Source organism: Oncorhynchus nerka, linkage group LG26 (genome assembly GCF_034236695.1).
Source record: "Oncorhynchus nerka isolate Pitt River linkage group LG26, Oner_Uvic_2.0, whole genome shotgun sequence".
NCBI classification, from domain to species: Eukaryota; Metazoa; Chordata; class Actinopteri; order Salmoniformes; family Salmonidae; genus Oncorhynchus; species Oncorhynchus nerka.
In genome coordinates, this window is record NC_088421.1 from 44744552 (window position 1) to 44760723 (window position 16172).

The window sequence follows — 16172 nt, forward strand, 5'->3', positions numbered from 1 at the left end:
AAACTGGGATCTGACATTTTAATCAGGGTAAACTGGGATAACTAAAGGAGTTAATCTTTTTTAAACTGGGATATGACTAATAAACATTTGATCACATGTTCGATTTTTTTTCCACAAATAGACAGGTATTTTCCATTCCATGGCAACATCTTATCTATTTTTTGCTAACTTTCTATTAAAATGTATTATTGTAGTGAGATAACTTCTTTCTTTCGGGATATGAATACTGAGTATGTCAACTTCACCGTCAGACCATTTTATTGGTAAACTACACGGTAATGTAAAAGTAATATCTTTTTTTGTGTTCAGATAATGACACAATAAACATTCCGGGTCACATGTTCAGATAGTGACACAATAAACATTCCGGGTCACATGTTCAGATAGTGACTCAATAAACATTCTGAGTCACATGTTCAGATAGTGACACAATAAACATTCTGAATCACATGTTCAGATAGTGACACAATAAACATTCTGAGTCACATGTTCAGATAGTGACACAATAAACATTCCGGGTCACATGTTCAGATAGTGACACAATAAACATTCTGAGTCACATGTTCAGATAGTGACACAATAAACATTCTGAGTCACATGTTCTCACGTAGACAAGCTGATGATGTATTGGCCCAGTTTTCTGCACCAGTCTGTGAGGTAAAGATGTGTTAAATAACATGTTGTATACTTCCCCTCTCTCTCCCTAAAGCCGTCTACCTGGCCAGGAGAAACATCCGGAAGAAGGGGATGCTGGAGCCCTATGAGCAGGTACTACGGGTGGGGGGTGGGGGGATGCTGGAGCCCTATGAGCAGGTACTACGGGGGGGGGTGCTGGAGCCCTATGAGCAGGTACTATGAGTGGGGGGGGGGGGGTGCTGGAGCCCTATGAGCAGGTACTATGAGTGGGGTGGGGGGTGGGGGGGGTGCTGGAGCCCTATGAGCAGGTACTATGGGTGGGGGGTGATGCTGGAGCCCTATGAGCAGGTACTATGGGGGGGGGTGCTGGAGCCCTATGAGCAGGTACTATGGGTGGGGGGGGGGATGCTGGAGCTATGGGTGGGGGGGATGCTGGAGCCCTATGAGCAGGTACTACGGGTGGGGTGCACATCTTAAATAAATCCCACGTACTACGACAGTGATATGCTGTTGTCTCAGCTAGCTATCTCTGGATAAGAGTGTCTGCTAAATGACTAACATGTTAATGTCAGGTACAGTAGCTGTCTCACCCATAGGGCTGCTAAATGACTAACATGTTAATGTCAGGTACAGTAGCTGTCTCACCCATAGGGCTGCTAAATGACTAACATGTTAATGTCAGGTACAGTAGCTGTCTCACCCATAGGGCTGTAGTGGTGGTTTAAGGGCTGGTGTTGGTTATATTCTGTTTTCTGGGGGTTCCTAAGCAGGATGGAGGAGATATATATTTCTTTACACATGTATCTGTTCTTTCAGCGTCGGGGGATTTTGTCGTCTAACTATTTGACTTTTAGTTATTTTAGCCAAACATCTGTTGTTTTCAACAGCAACACTACGACAATCTCCACAAATGGATGAACCCCAAGTGGGATTTCATCGTGATGCAGGCTACAGAGCAGTACAAGTATGTATCCCTGTTGTCTGAAGACTGGATTAGACCGCTGTTTATGTGTCGGTAGGGACCCACACACTGTGCAGGCTTTTGATCCAGACCAGCATTAACATGTCTGATTGATCTAATCAAGAGCTGTGTGATTATTTGAATCAGATGTGTTAGTGCTTGGATGAATAAAAGCCTGCACACCTTGTGGGTCCCCAAGACCAGGTGTAATTCACACCTTGTGGGTCCCCAAGACCAGGTGTAATTCACACCTTGTGGGTCCCCAAGACCAGGTGTAATTCACACCTTGTGGGTCCCCAAGACCAGGTGTAATTCACACCTTGTGGGTCCCCAAGACCAGGTGTAATTCACACCTTGTGGGTCCCCAAGACCAGGTGTAATTCACACCTTGTGGGTCCCCAAGACCAGGTGTAATTCACACCTTGTGGGTCCCCAAGACCAGGTGTAATTCACACCTTGTGGGTCCCCAAGACCAGGTGTAATTTGTGGGTCCCCAAGACCCAAGACCAGGTGTAATTCACACCTTGTGGGTCCCCAAGACCAGGTGTAATTCACACCTTGTGGGTCCCCAAGACCAGGTCACACCTTGTGGGTCCCCAAGACCAGGTGTAAGACACCTTGTGGGTCCCAAGACCAGGTGTAATTCACACCTTGTGGGTCCCCAAGACCAGGTGTAATTCACACCTTGTGGGTCCCCAAGACCAGGTGTAATTCACACCTTGTGGGTCCCCAAGACCAGGTGTAATTCACACCTTGTGGGTCCCCAAGACCAGGTGTAATTCACACCTTGTGGGTCCCCAAGACCAGGTGTAATTCACACCTTGTGGGTCCCCAAGACCAGGTGTAATTCACACCTTGTGGGTCCCCAAGACCAGGTGTAATTCACACCTTGTGGGTCCCCAAGACCAGGTGTAATTCAATAGTGACCCGTCTCTCTTTGTCTCCTGTCTCTACCTCCTTTCCCCTGTCTGTTTCTCCTGTCTGTGTTCTGACTGTTTCTGTCTCCTGTCTGTCTGTCTGTCTGTTTCTGTCTCCTGTCTGCCTGTCTCTCCCATGTCTGTCTGTCTGTCTCCCATGTCTGTCTGTCTGTCTGTCTCCCATGTCTGTCTGTCTGTCTGTCTCTCCCTGTCTGTCTGTCTGTCTGTCTGTCTGTCTGTCTGTCTGTCTGTCTGTCTGTCTGTCTGTCTGTCTGTCTGTCTGTCTGTCTGTCTGTCAGGGCTAATAAAGAGAGGAAGAAGCCAGACAGAGTGGTGTTGGACTGTCAGGAGAGAGCCTACTGGATAGTACACAGGCCACCAGTGAGTACAGACCCACCAAAGTGTTTGTGTGTGTATCCACAAGGACAGGATATTGTTGCTGTCAGCCTATGAGCTCCATAGCGTCTAGTCCCGTTCTCTCTCCATTCACCGTGACTCTGTTTCATGATGGAATTTACTCTGACCCCTCTGTAAAGTTTGATGTGGTAGTAAACAGCTCGGAGGCCAAGTGTATCCTTTTATGTTATTTACTGTGGAACTCACTTGACTAGGGACTACAATGGGGCGTCTCTGCTAAACGGCCACATGACTTAATGACAAGTTAAGTTCACGGTCATATCCCTACGCAGAATAATCCAGTGATAGTTTTATCACCCACTAGTGTTAATACGCATCACATAGGAACTATATCAGGTCACATCTTCCCTCCTCTTAATCTGTAGACCTCAATAAGATCTGAATGAGACCTCTATGAGACCTGAATGAGACCTCTATGAGACCTCTATGAGACCTGAATGAGACCTGAATGAGACCTGAATGAGACCTATGAGAATGAGACCTCTATGAGACCTGAATGAGACCCCTATGAGACCTGAATGAGACCTCTATTAGACCTGAATGAGACCTCTATGAGACCTCTATGAGACCTGAATGAGACCCCTATGAGACCTCTATGAGACCCCTATGAGACCTGAATGAGACACCTATGAGACCTGAATGAGACCCCTATGAGACCTCTATGAGACCTCTATGAGACCTGAATGAGACCCTCTATGTGACATGAATGAGACCTCTATGAGACCTGAATGAGACCTCTATGAGACCCCTATGAGACCTGAATGAGACCTGAATGAGACCTCTATGAGACCTGAATGAGACCCCTATGAGACCCTATGAGACCTCTATGAGACCTGAATGAGACCTCTATGAGACCTCTATGAGACCTGAATGAGACCTGAATGAGACCTCTATGAGACCTGAATGAGACCTCTATGAGACCTCTATGAGACCTCTATGAGACCTCTATGAGACCTGAATGAGACCTCTATGAGACCTCTATTAGACCCCTATGAGACCCCTATGAGACCTCTATGAGACCTCTATGAGACCTCTATGAGACCTGAATGAGACCTCTATGAGACCAGTCTGTCAATGACACAATACTACGTTCTGTTTCAATAACAAAGTAATTTTCCCCCCCATCAACGGTTCCTGTTCTTTCTTTCAACATAACAGTCTCATTCTTTTCAGTCTTTCAACTTGAACTAAAGGCTGCTGGGTGGACTACCAGTTTCCTGCATAGAGATGTTGAGTGTTATTGTGTCTCTCTGTGTCCATGAGGCCGTGGTCCAGACAGAGAGAACAGCAACAGCAGCAGAGCTACAGCCTCATCCAGAACTAGAGGTCTACTGGGATCCATCCAGTCTGTATTACACACGGCTGTCAGTCAACCACTACATCAGAACTAATGAGACCTCTATGGGTCTGAAACATCGTGAGACCTTTGGGAGGGGGGAGAACATCGCCAAGGACTATGTGTGATAATAGAACACAGGGGAAATGATACGAGGTGTTTTTAGGACATGGGGGGAAAATCAAACCTGTTACTCAGTTCAGGTAGGCCTCCACGCTGCAGTAGGAAACTAGGAGGGCTGCTTGACAACACTGAGGAAAATCAAACCTGAATTACTCAGTTCAGTCCTCCATGAGACCAGGAAACTATGAGGGCTGCTTGAGAACACTGATGAGAAAATCAAACCTGTTACTCAGTTCAGGTAGGCCTCCATGAGACCTGCATGAGAAACTAGGAGGGCTCTTGACAACCTGAGGAAAATCAAACCTGAGACCTCAGTTCAGGTACCTCTATGAGACGCTGCAGACCAGGAAATAGGAGGGCTTTGATTACATGAGGAAAATCAAACCTGTTACTCAGTTCAGGTAGTCTGTCAATGAAACTACTACGTTCTGTTTCAATAACTGTAAGGAAAATCAAACCTGTTACTCAGTTCAGGTAGGCCTCCACGCTGCAGCAGGAAACTAGGAGGGCCGCTTGACAGTTTCACTGAAAATCAAATGTTAGTCAGTTCAGGTAGGCCTCTGTCTGCAGCAGGAAACTAGGAGGTCCAGACAGACAGAACAGCAAAATCAAACCAGACTCAGTTCAGGTAGGCCTCATCCAGGAACTAGGAGGTCTACTGGGACAACACTGAGGAAAATCAAACCTGTTACTCAGTTCAGTCAACCACTACATCAGGAAACTAGGAGGGCCGCTTGAAACACTGAGGAAAATCAAACCTGTTATCAATAGAACACACGGCAAAGGAAACTAGGAGGGCTTTTGACAACACTGGGGAAAATCAAACCTGTTACTCAGTTCAGGTAGGCCTCCACACTGCAGCAGGAAACTAGGAGGGCTGCTTGACAACACTGAGGAAAATCAAACCTGTTACTCAGTTCAGGTAGGCCTCCACGCTGCAGCAGGAAACTAGGAGGGCTGCTTGACAACACTGAGGAAAATCAAACCTGTTACTCAGTTCAGGTAGGCCTCCACACTGCAGCAGGAAACTAGGAGGGCTGCTTGACAACACTGAGGAAAATCCAACAAAAAGGTTTACTAGGAAAAACTTCCCAAAAGGACTAATTAGAGGCAGAAAGGAGTTGGAGCATGTTGAAGTAGCTTCCTATTGATTCATTCATCCCCCCTCCTCTCCCCTGTAACTATTCCCCAGGACGTTGCTGTAAATGAGAATGTGTTCTCAGTCAACTTAAGGGTTAAATAAAAAAACAATTAAATACAAGTAATATAATGTTCTCATTCAAAATGAACAATGATTGAGGATGTTGGTGCCAGATCTGTTTGGAAAACATCGTTATGCTTATCCAGTTCCTTACCCAGGGGTCTGTCCTCCAGTTCCTTACCCAGGGGTCTGTCCTCCAGTTCCTTACCCAGGGGTCTGTGCTCCAGTTCCTTACCCAGGGGTCTGTGCTCCAGTTCCTTACCCAGGGGTCTGTGCTCCAGTTCCTTACCCATGGGTCTGTGCTCCAGTTCCTTACCCAGGGGCCTGTGCTCCAGTTCCTTACCCAGGGGTCTGTGCCCCAGTTCCTTACCCAGGGTCTGTGCTCCAGTTCCTTACCCATCCTTACCCAGGGGTATGTGCTCCAGTTCCTTACCCAGGGTCTGTGCTCCAGTTCCTTACCCAGGGGTCTGTGCTCCAGTTCCTTACCCAGGGGTCTGTGCTCCAGTTCCTTACCCAGGGGTCTGTGCTCCAGTTCCTTACCCAGGGGTCTGTGCTCCAGTTCCTTACCCAGGGGTCTGTGCTCCAGTTCCTTACCCAGGGGTCTGTGCTCCAGTTCCTTACCCAGGGGTCTGTGCTCCAGTTCCTTACCCATGGGTCTGTGCTCCAGTTCCTTACCCAGGGGTCTGTGCTCCAGTTCCTTACCCAGGGGCCTGTGCTCCAGTTCCTTACCCAGGGGTCTGTGCTCCAGTTCCTTACCCAGGGGTCTGTGCTCCAGTTCCTTACCCATCCTTACCCAGGGGTATGTGCTCCAGTTCCTTACCCAGGGGTCTGTGCTCCAGTTCCTTACCCAGGGGTCTGTGCTCCAGTTCCTTACCCAGGGGTCTGTGCTCCAGTTCCTTACCCAGGGGTCTGTGCTCCAGTTCCTTACCCAGGGGTCTGTGCTCCAGTTCCTTACCCAGGGGTCTGTGCTCCAGTTCCTTACCCAGGGGTCTGTGCTCCAGTTCCTTACCCAGGGGTCTGTGCTCCAGTTCCTTACCCAGGGGTCTGTGCTCCAGTTCCTTACCCAGGGGCCTGTGCTCCAGTTCCTTACCCAGGGGTCTGTGCTCCAGTTCCTTACCCAGGGGTCTGTGCTCCAGTTCCTTACCCATCCTTACCCAGGGGTATGTGCTCCAGTTCCTTACCCAGGGGTCTGTGCTCCAGTTCCTTACCCAGGGGTCTGTGCTCCAGTTCCTTACCCAGGGGTCTGTGCTCCAGTTCCTTACCCAGGGGTATGTGCTCCAGTTCCTTACCCAGGGTCTGTGCTCCAGTTCCTTACCCAGGGGTCTGTGCTCCAGTTCCTTACCCAGGGGTCTGTGCTCCAGTTCCTTACCCAGGGTCTGTGCTCCAGTTCCTTACCCAGGGGTCTGTGCTCCAGTTCCTTACCCAGGGGTCTGTGCTCCAGTTCCTTACCCAGGGGTCTGTGCTCCAGTTCCTTACCCAGGGGTCTGTGCTCCAGTTCCTTACCCAGGGTCTGTGCTCCAGTTCCTTACCCAGGGGTCTGTGCTCCAGTTCCTTACCCAGGGGCCTGTGCTCCAGTTCCTTACCCAGGGTCTGTGCTCCAGTTCCTTACCCAGGGGTCTGTGCTCCAGTTCCTTACCCAGGGGTCTGTGCTCCAGTTCCAGTTCCTTACCCAGGGGTCTGTGCTCCAGTTCCTTACCCAGGGGTCTGTGCTCCAGTTCCTTACCCAGGGTCTGTGCTCCAGTTCCTTACCCAGGGGTCTGTGCTCCAGTTCCTTACCCAGGGGTCTGTGCTCCAGTTCCTTACCCAGGGGTCTGTGCTCCAGTTCCTTACCCAGGGGTCTGTGCTCCAGTTCCTTACCCAGGGTCTGTGCTCCAGTTCCTTACCCAGGGGTCTGTGCTCCAGTTCCTTACCCAGGGGTCTGTGCTCCAGTTCCTTACCCAGGGGTCTGTGCTCCAGTTCCTTACCCAGGGTCTGTGCTCCAGTTCCTTACCCAGGGGTCTGTGCTCCAGTTCCTTACCCAGGGGTCTGTGCTCCAGTTCCTTACCCAGGGGTCTGTGCTCCAGTTCCTTACCCAGGGGTCTGTGCTCCAGTTCTTACCCAGGGGTCTGCTCCAGTTCCTTACCCAGGGTCTGTGCTCCAGTTCCTTACCCAGGGGTCTGTGCTCCAGTTCCTTACCCAGGGGTCTGTGCTCCAGTTCCTTACCCAGGGTCTGTGCTCCAGTTCCTTACCCAGGGTCTGTGCTCCAGTTCCTTACCCAGGGGTCTGTGCTCCAGTTCCTTACCCAGGGTCTGTGCTCCAGTTCCTTACCCAGGGTCTGTGCTCCAGTTCCTTACCCAGGGGTTCTACCCAGGGGTGCTCCAGTTCCTTACCCAGGGTCTGTGCTCCAGTTCCTTACCCAGGGGTCTGTGCTCCAGTTCCTTACCCAGGGGTCTGTGCTCCAGTTCCTTACCCAGGGGTCTGTGCTCAGTTCCTTACCCAGGGTCTGTGCTCAGTTCCTTACCCAGGGGTCTGTGCTCCAGTTCCTTACCCAGGGTCTGTGCTCCAGTTCCTTACCCAGGGTCTGTGCTCCAGTTCCTTACCCAGGGGTCTCTGTGCTGTGCCAGTTCCTTACCCAGGGGTCTGTGCTCCAGTTCCTTACCCAGGGGTCTGTGCTCCAGTTCCCACCCAGGGGTCTCCTTCCAGTTCCTTACCCAGGGGTCTGTGCTCCAGTTCCTTACCCAGGGGTCTGTGCTCCAGTTCCTTACCCAGGGTCTGTGCTCCAGTTCCTTACCCAGGGGTCTGTGCTCCAGTTCCTTACCCAGGGTCTGTGCTCCAGTTCTGTGCCCAGGGGTCTGTGCTCCAGTTCCTTACCCAGGGGTCTGTGCTCCAGTTCCTTACCCAGGGGTCTGTGCTCCAGTTCCTTACCCAGGGGTCTGTGCTCCAGTTCCTTACCCAGGGGTCTGTGCTCCAGTTCCTTACCCAGGGTCTGTGCTCCAGTTCCTTACCCAGGGGTCTGTGCTCCAGTTCCTTACCCAGGGGTCTGTGCTCCAGTTCCTTACCCAGGGGTCTGTGCTCCAGTTCCTTACCCAGGGGTCTGTGCTCCAGTTCCTTACCCAGGGGTCTGTGCTCCAGTTCCTTACCCAGGGGTCTGTGCTCCAGTTCCTTACCCAGGGTCTGTGCTCCAGTTCCTTACCCAGGGGTCTGTGCTCCAGTTCCTTACCCAGGGTCTGTGCCTCAGTTCCTTACCCAGGGGTCTGTGCTCCAGTTCCTTACCCAGGGTCTGTGCTCCAGTTCCTTACCCAGGGGTCTGTGCTCCAGTTCCTTACCCAGGGGTCTGTGCTCCAGTTCAGGGGTCTGTGCTCCAGTTCCTTACCCAGGGGTCTGTGCTCCAGTTCCTTACCCAGGGGGGCTCCAGTTCCTGTGCTCCAGTTCCTTACCCAGGGGTCTGTGCTCCAGTTCCTTACCCAGGGGTCTGTGCTCCAGTTACCCATCCTTACCCAGGGGTCTGTGCTCCAGTTCCTTACCCAGGGTCTGTGCTCCAGTTCCTTACCCAGGGGTCTGTGCTCCAGTTCCTTACCCAGGGGTCTGTGCTCCAGTTCCTTACCCAGGGTCTGTGCTCCAGTTCCTTACCCAGGGGTCTGTGCTCCAGTTCCTTACACAGGGTCTGTGCTCCAGTTCCTTACCCAGGGTCTGTGCTCCAGTTCCTTACCCAGGGTCTGTGCTCCAGTTCCTTACCCAGGGGTCTGTGCTCCAGTTCCTTACCCAGGGGTCTGTGCTCCAGTTCCTTACCCAGGGATCTGTGCTCCAGTTCCTTACCCAGGGGTCTGTGCTCCAGTTCCTTACCCAGGGGTCTGTGCTCCAGTTCCTTACCCAGGGGTCTGTGCTCCAGTTCCTTACCTAGGGGTCTGTGCTCCAGTTCCTTACCCAGGGGTCTGTGCTCCAGTTCCTTACCCAGGGGTCTGTGCTCCAGTTCCTTACCCAGGGGTCTGTGCCTCAGTTCCTTACCCAGGGGTCTGTGCCTCAGTTCCTTACCCAGGGGTCTGTGCTCTAGTTCCTTACCCAGGGGTCTGTGCTCCAGTTCCTTACCCAGGGGTCTGTGCTCCAGTTCCTTACCCAGGGGTCTGTGCTCCAGTTCCTTACCCAGGGGTCTGTGCTCCAGACTCTGGAGATAATATGTTGAGTTACAGCACATCAGACTGACTAAACAGGTGCCTGTTGTGTCCACAGCGTCGGACACACAGTGCCATGGACTATGGTCTGGACCGTCTCATTGACCCCAATGCAGAGGAGGTAACAGGTGAGTACTGTGCTCTCTGAGACATTTCCCTTGGAAAACAGAGTGGGTCCCAAATGCACCCTGTACATTATACACTGAGTGTACAAAACATCAAGGATACCTCCTGATATTGAGTTGCCCCCCTTCCTTTGCTCTCAGAACAGCTTCAATTCGTCAGGGCATGGAGTCTACAAGGTGTTGAAAGTGTTCCACAGGGATGCTGGCCCATGTTGACTCTACAAGGTGTTGAAAGTGTTCCACAGAGATGCTGGCCCATGTTGACTCTACAAGGTGTTGAAAGTGTTCCACAGAGATGCTGGCCCATGTTGACTCTACAAGGTGTTGAAAGTGTTCCACAGAGATGCTGGCCCATGTTGACTCTACAAGGTGTTGAAAGTGTTCCATAGAGATGCTGGCCCATGTTGACTCTACAAGGTGTTCCACAGGGATGCTGGCCCATGTTGACTCTACAAGGTGTTGAAAGTGTTCCACGGAGATGCTGGCCCATGTTGACTCTACAAGGTGTTGAAAGTGTTCCACAGAGATGCTGGCCCATGTTGACTCTACAAGGTGTTGAAAGTGTTCCACAGGGATGCTGGCCCATGTTGACTCTACAAGGTGTTGAAAGTGTTCCACAGAGATGCTGGCCCATGTTGACTCTACAAGGTGTTGAAAGCATTCCACAGGGATGCTGGCCCATGTTGACTCTACAAGGTGTTGAAAGCGTTCCACAGGGATGCTGGCCCATGTGGACTCTACAAGGTGTTGAAAGCGTTCCACAGGGATGCTGGCCCATGTTGACTCTACAAGGTGTTGAAAGCGTTCCACAGGGATGCTGGCCCATGTTGACCCCAATGCTTTCCACAGTTGTGTCCAGTTGGCTGGATGTCCTTTGGGTGGTGGACCATTCTTGATACACACAGGAAACTGTTGAGGGTGAAAAACCCAGCAGCGTTGCAGTTCTTGACACAAACCGGTGCACCTGGCACCTACTACCCTACTCCGTTCAAAGGCACTTCAATTTGTCTTGCCCATTCACCCTCTGAATGGCAACACATACACAATCCATGTCTCAATTGATATTTTTGTAATTTACCAGACGTTCTTATCCAGAGAGACTTACAGGAGCGATTAGGGTTAAGTGCCTTGTTCAAGGGCAGATTTTTCCCCTAGTTGACTCGGGATTTGAACCAGAAACCTTTCTGTTACTGGCCCAACACTCTTAACCGATAGGCTACCTGCCACCTCATACGTCATCACCCCACCAGTCTGAGATGAAGAGATGTGGGAGAGTGAATAGAGAGAGAGAGTGAGTGAAGGGAAAGTTGAGACAGAGAGAGAGAGGAGACAGCGAGAGAGAGTGAAGGGAAAGTTGAGAGAGAGAGAGAGAGAGAGAGAGAGAGAGTGTGAAGGGAAAGTTGAGAGAGTGAAAGGAAAGTTGAGAGAGAGGAGACAGAGAGAGAGAGTGAAAGGAAAGTTGAGAGAGAGGAGACAGAGAGAGTGAAGGGAAAGTTGAGAGAGGAGACAGAGAGAGAGACAGAGAGAGACAGAGAGAGAGAGTGAAGGGAAAGTTGAGAGAGGAGCCAGAGAGAGAGAGAGTGAAGGGAAAGTTGAGAGAGAGGAGACAGAGAGAGTGAAGGGAAAGTTGAGAGAGAGAGAGTGAAGGGAAAGTTGAGAGAGTGAAGGGAAAGTTGAGAGAGGAGACAGAGAGAGAGAGAGTGAAGGGAAAGTTGAGAGAGGAGAAAGAGAGAGAGAGAGAGAGTGAAGGGAAAGTTGAGAGAGGAGACAGAGAGAGTGAAGGGAAAGTTGAGAGAGGAGAAAGAGAGAGAGACAGAGAGAGGGAGTGAAGGGAAAGTTGAGAGAGGAGAGAGAGAGAGAGAGAGAGAGAGAGAGTGAAAGGAAAGTTGAGAGAGAGGAGACAGAGAGAGTGAAAGGAAAGTTGAGAAAGGAGACAGAGAGAGTGAAGGGAAAGTTGAGAGAGGAGAGAGAGAGAGAGTGAGTGAAGGGAAAGTTGAGAGAGAGGAGACAGAGAGAGAGAGAGAGAGAGAGTGAGTGAAGGGAAAGTTGAGAGAGAGGAGACAGAGAGAGAGAGAGAGAGTGAAGGGAAAGTTGAGAGAGGAGACAGAGAGAGAGACAGAGAGAGACAGAGAAGGGAAAGTTGAGAGAGGAGCCAGAGAGAGAGAGTGAAGGGAAAGTTGAGAGAGAGGAGACAGAGAGAGTGAAGGGAAAGTTGAGAGAGGAGACAGAGAGAGAGAGAGAGAGAGAGAGAGAGAGAGAGTGAAAACCACCTGCTTCTCAGAGCTCTAAGAACATTACTGAGGATTAGCAGGGATGCTACAAGACTACAGTTCTCTCTACTAGACTACAGTTCTCTCTACTAGACTACAGTTCTCTCTACCAGACTACAGTTCTCTCTCTCTACTTCTCACTCTAGAGAGGCTACTAGACTACAGTTCCCTCTCTCTCTCTCTCTCTCTCCCTGCTTCTCTTTTTCTACCTCTCTCTCAATTCAATTATATTCATGGGGCTTTATTGGCATGGGAAACATATGTTAACATTGCCAAAGCAATGTCTCTCTCTCTACTTCTCTACCTCTCAATTTCAATTCAAGGGGCTTTATTGGCATGGGAAACGTGTTTACATTGCCAAAGAAAGTGAAGTAGATAATAAACAAAAGTGAAATAAACAATTAAAATGAACAGTAAACATTACACTCACAAAAGTTCCAAAATAATAAAGACATTACAAATGGCATATTATGTGCAAATTGTTAAAGTACAAAAGGGAAAATAAATAAACAGAAATATAGGTTATATTTACAATGGTGTTTGTTCTTCACTGGTTGCCCTTTTCTTGTGGCAACAGGTCACAAATCTTGCTGCTGTGATGGCACACTGTGGTATTTCACCCAGTAGATATGGGAGTTTATCAAAATTGGATTTGTTTTTCAAATTCTTTGTGGATCTGTGTAATCTGAGGGAAATATGTCTCTCTAATATGGTCATACATTGGGCAGGAGGTTAGGAAGTGCAGCTCAGTTTCCACCTCCTTTTGTGGGCAGTGAGCACATAGCCTGTCTTCTCTTGAGAGCCATGTCTGCCTACGGCAGCCTTTCTCAATAGCAGGGCTGTGCTCCCTGCGTCTGTACATAGTCAAAGATTTCAACACCACAGGCCTTTTTGGGTTGGAGGGTTTTGTATTTTCTCTCTAGTTCTCTGCTCTTCATTTGACTGTTTGTTTTGTCGTCTCTTCCTTCAGATTCCATCACATCCTTCACCTGTTGTCGAGAGGATTGTTTACACACACACACACACACACACACACACACACACACACACACACACACACACACACACACACACACACACACACACACACACACACACACACACACACACACTTTCTGCCTTACCATGCAGATTTATCTTCTTGTGTTGTAGCCTGTGACTGTGGTGTAGCCTGTGACTGTGGTGTAGTCTGTGACTGTGGTGTAGTCTGTGACTGTGGTGTAGTGTGACTGTGGTGTAGTCTGTGAATGTGGTGTAGTCTGTGACTGTGGTGTAGTGTGACTGTGGTGTAGTCTGTGACTGTGGTGTAGTCTGTGACTGTGGTGTAGTCTGTGACTGTGGTGTAGTGTGACTGTGGTGTAGTCTGACTGTGGTGTAGTCTGTGACTGTGGTGTAATGTGTGACTGTGGTGTAGTCTGTGACTGTGGTGTAGTGTGACTGTGGTGTAGTCTGTGACTGTGGTGTAGTCTGTGACTGTGGTGTAGCCTGTGACTGTGGTGTAATGTGTGACTGTGGTGTAGCGTGTGACTGTGGTGTAGTCTGTGACTGTGGTGTAGTGTGACTGTGGTGTAGTCTGTGACTGTGGTGTAGTGTGACTGTGGTGTAGTCTGTGACTGTGGTGTAGCCTGTGACTGTGGTGTAGCCTGCCTTCGAGAGGGATTGTGTGTGTGAGAGTGCGTTAGTTGTGACTGTGGTGTAGCCTGCCTTCGAGAGGGATTGTGTGTGTGAGAGTGCGTTAGTTGTGACTGTGCTGTAGCCTGCCTTCGAGAGGGATTGTGTGTGTGAGAGTGCGTTAGTTGTGACTGTGCTGTAGCCTGCCTTCGAGAGGGATTGTGTGTGTGAGAGTGCGTTAGTTGTGACTGTGGTGTAGCCTGACTTCGAGAGGGATTGTGTGAGAGTGCGTTAGTTGTGACTCTAGATAGCAGTAGAACAGAAGAGCTCTGCCTGTAATAACACGCTGTTCTTCTCCCTGGGGTTTCAGGTGTTGACCTTCGACGTGGTCAGGAGAACCGTAAGACATCAGACATACTTCTGCACTGGAATACATGAATAACCCAATGCACTCAAGTTTATGTGTTGGTGTAGAAAATAGATTAAGTACAGACATTACAGACATATCATGTATCTCCTCTTCCTCTCCTCTCCTTCCTATCCTTCCTCCTCTCCCCTTCCTCTCTTCTCTCATCTTTCCTTCTCTCATTCTCTCCTCTTTCCTTCTTCTCGTCTCTATTCTCACTCCTCCTTATTTCCACCTCTCCCCCTTATTTATCCCCCTCTATCCTCTCCTCCTCCTCCTTATTTATCCCCCTCTATCCTCTCCTCTCTCCTCCTCCTTATTTATCCCCCTCTATCCTCTCCTCTCTCCTCCTCCTTATTTATCCCCCTCTATCCTCTCCTCTCTCCTCCTCCTTATTTATCCCCTCTATCCTCTCCTCTCTCCTCCTCCTTATTTATCCCCCTCTATCCTCTCCTCTCTCCTCCTCCTTATTTATCCCCCTCTATCCTCTCCTCCTCCTTATTTATCCCCCTCTATCCTCTCCTCCTCCTTATTTATCCCCCTCTATCCTCTCCTCCTCCTTATTTATCCCCCTCTATCCTCTCCTCTCCTCCTTATTTATCCCCCTCTATCTTCTCCTCTCTCCTGCTCCTTATTTATCCCCCCTCTATCCTCTCCTCTCCTCTCCTCCTTATTTATCCCCCTCTATCCTCTCCTCTCCTCCTTATTTATCCCCCTCTATCCTCTCCTCTCCTCCTCCTCCTTATTTATCCCCCTCTATCCTCTCTCCTCCTCCTTATTTATCCCCCTCTATCCTCTCCTCCTCCTTATTTATCCCCCTCTATCCTCTCCTCTCCTCTCCTCCTTATTTATCCCCCTCTATCCTCTCCTCTCCTCTCCTCCTTATTTATCCCCCTCTATCCTCTCCTCTCCTCCTTATTTATCCCCCTCTATCCTCTCCTCTCCTCCTCCTCCTTATTTATCCCCCTCTATCCTCTCTCCTCCTCCTTATTTATCCCCCTCTATCCTCTCCTCCTCCTCCTTATTTATCCCCCTCTATCCTCTCCTCTCTCCTCCTCCTTATTTATCCCCCTCTATCCTCTCCTCTCCTCCTTATTTATCCCCCTCTATCCTCTCCTCTCCTCTCCTCCTTATTTATCCCCCTCTATCCTCTCCTATTTATCCCCCTTATCCTCTCCTCTCCTCCTTATTTATCCCCCTCTATCCTCTCCTCTCCTCCTTATTTATCCCCCTCTATCCTCTCCTCCTCCTCCTTATTTATCCCCCTCTATCCTCTTCCTCTCCCTCTCCTCCTTATTTATCCCTCTCTATCCTCTCCTCCTCTCTCCTCCTTATTTATCCCTCTTATCCTCTCCTCTCCTCCTCCTCCTTATTTATCCCCCTCTATCCTCTCCTCCTCCTTATTTATCCCCCTCTATCCTCTCCTCCTCCTTATTTATCCCCCTCTATCCTCTCCTCCTCCTTATTTATCCCCCTCTATCCTCTCCTCCTCCTCCTTATTTATCCCCCTCTATCCTCTCCTCTCTCCTCCTCCTTATTTATCCCCCTCTATCCTCTCCTCCTCCTTATTTATCCCCCTCTATCCTCTCCTCCTCCTTATTTATCCCCCTCTATCCTCTCCTCCTCCTTATTTATCCCCCTCTATCCTCTCCTCTCTCCTGCTCCCCAGAACATTTTCCTTACACAAGCCCTAATGAGGTCAGCTGTCAAATCGTCTGTGTCCCTCACAGCGTAAGTCCTTCTCAATACACTTCACACATTCATTGATTGATTGATAGGTTGTGTTTGTGTGTGGTCATTTGATGAATTGATTGGCTGAATGGCTGACTGATTGACTGACTGACTGACTGATTGACTGACTGACTGATTGACTGGCTGACTGACTGATTGACTGACTGACTGACTGATTGACTGGCTGACTGATTGACTGGCTGACTGATTGACTGACTGATTGACTGGCTGACTGATTGACTGACTGACTGATTGACTGACTGACTGAGACCAGCAACATGTTCAGAAAT

General features: G+C 49.7%; 1 protein-coding gene across 1 annotated transcript in view; it reads left to right on the plus strand.

Moving 5' to 3' along the window:
* The window catches only part of rgs9a (regulator of G protein signaling 9a), a 35053-nt gene that overhangs the window by 11976 nt on the left and 6905 nt on the right, over positions 1-16172 (plus strand). The window contains exons 6-11 of the mRNA XM_065010800.1: positions 710-768; positions 1524-1600; positions 2814-2895; positions 9798-9860; positions 14116-14145; positions 15821-15882. Of these exons, the coding sequence (XP_064866872.1) occupies positions 710-768; positions 1524-1600; positions 2814-2895; positions 9798-9860; positions 14116-14145; positions 15821-15882 (373 nt within the window). The remainder of the gene's footprint in view (positions 1-709; positions 769-1523; positions 1601-2813; positions 2896-9797; positions 9861-14115; positions 14146-15820; positions 15883-16172) is intronic.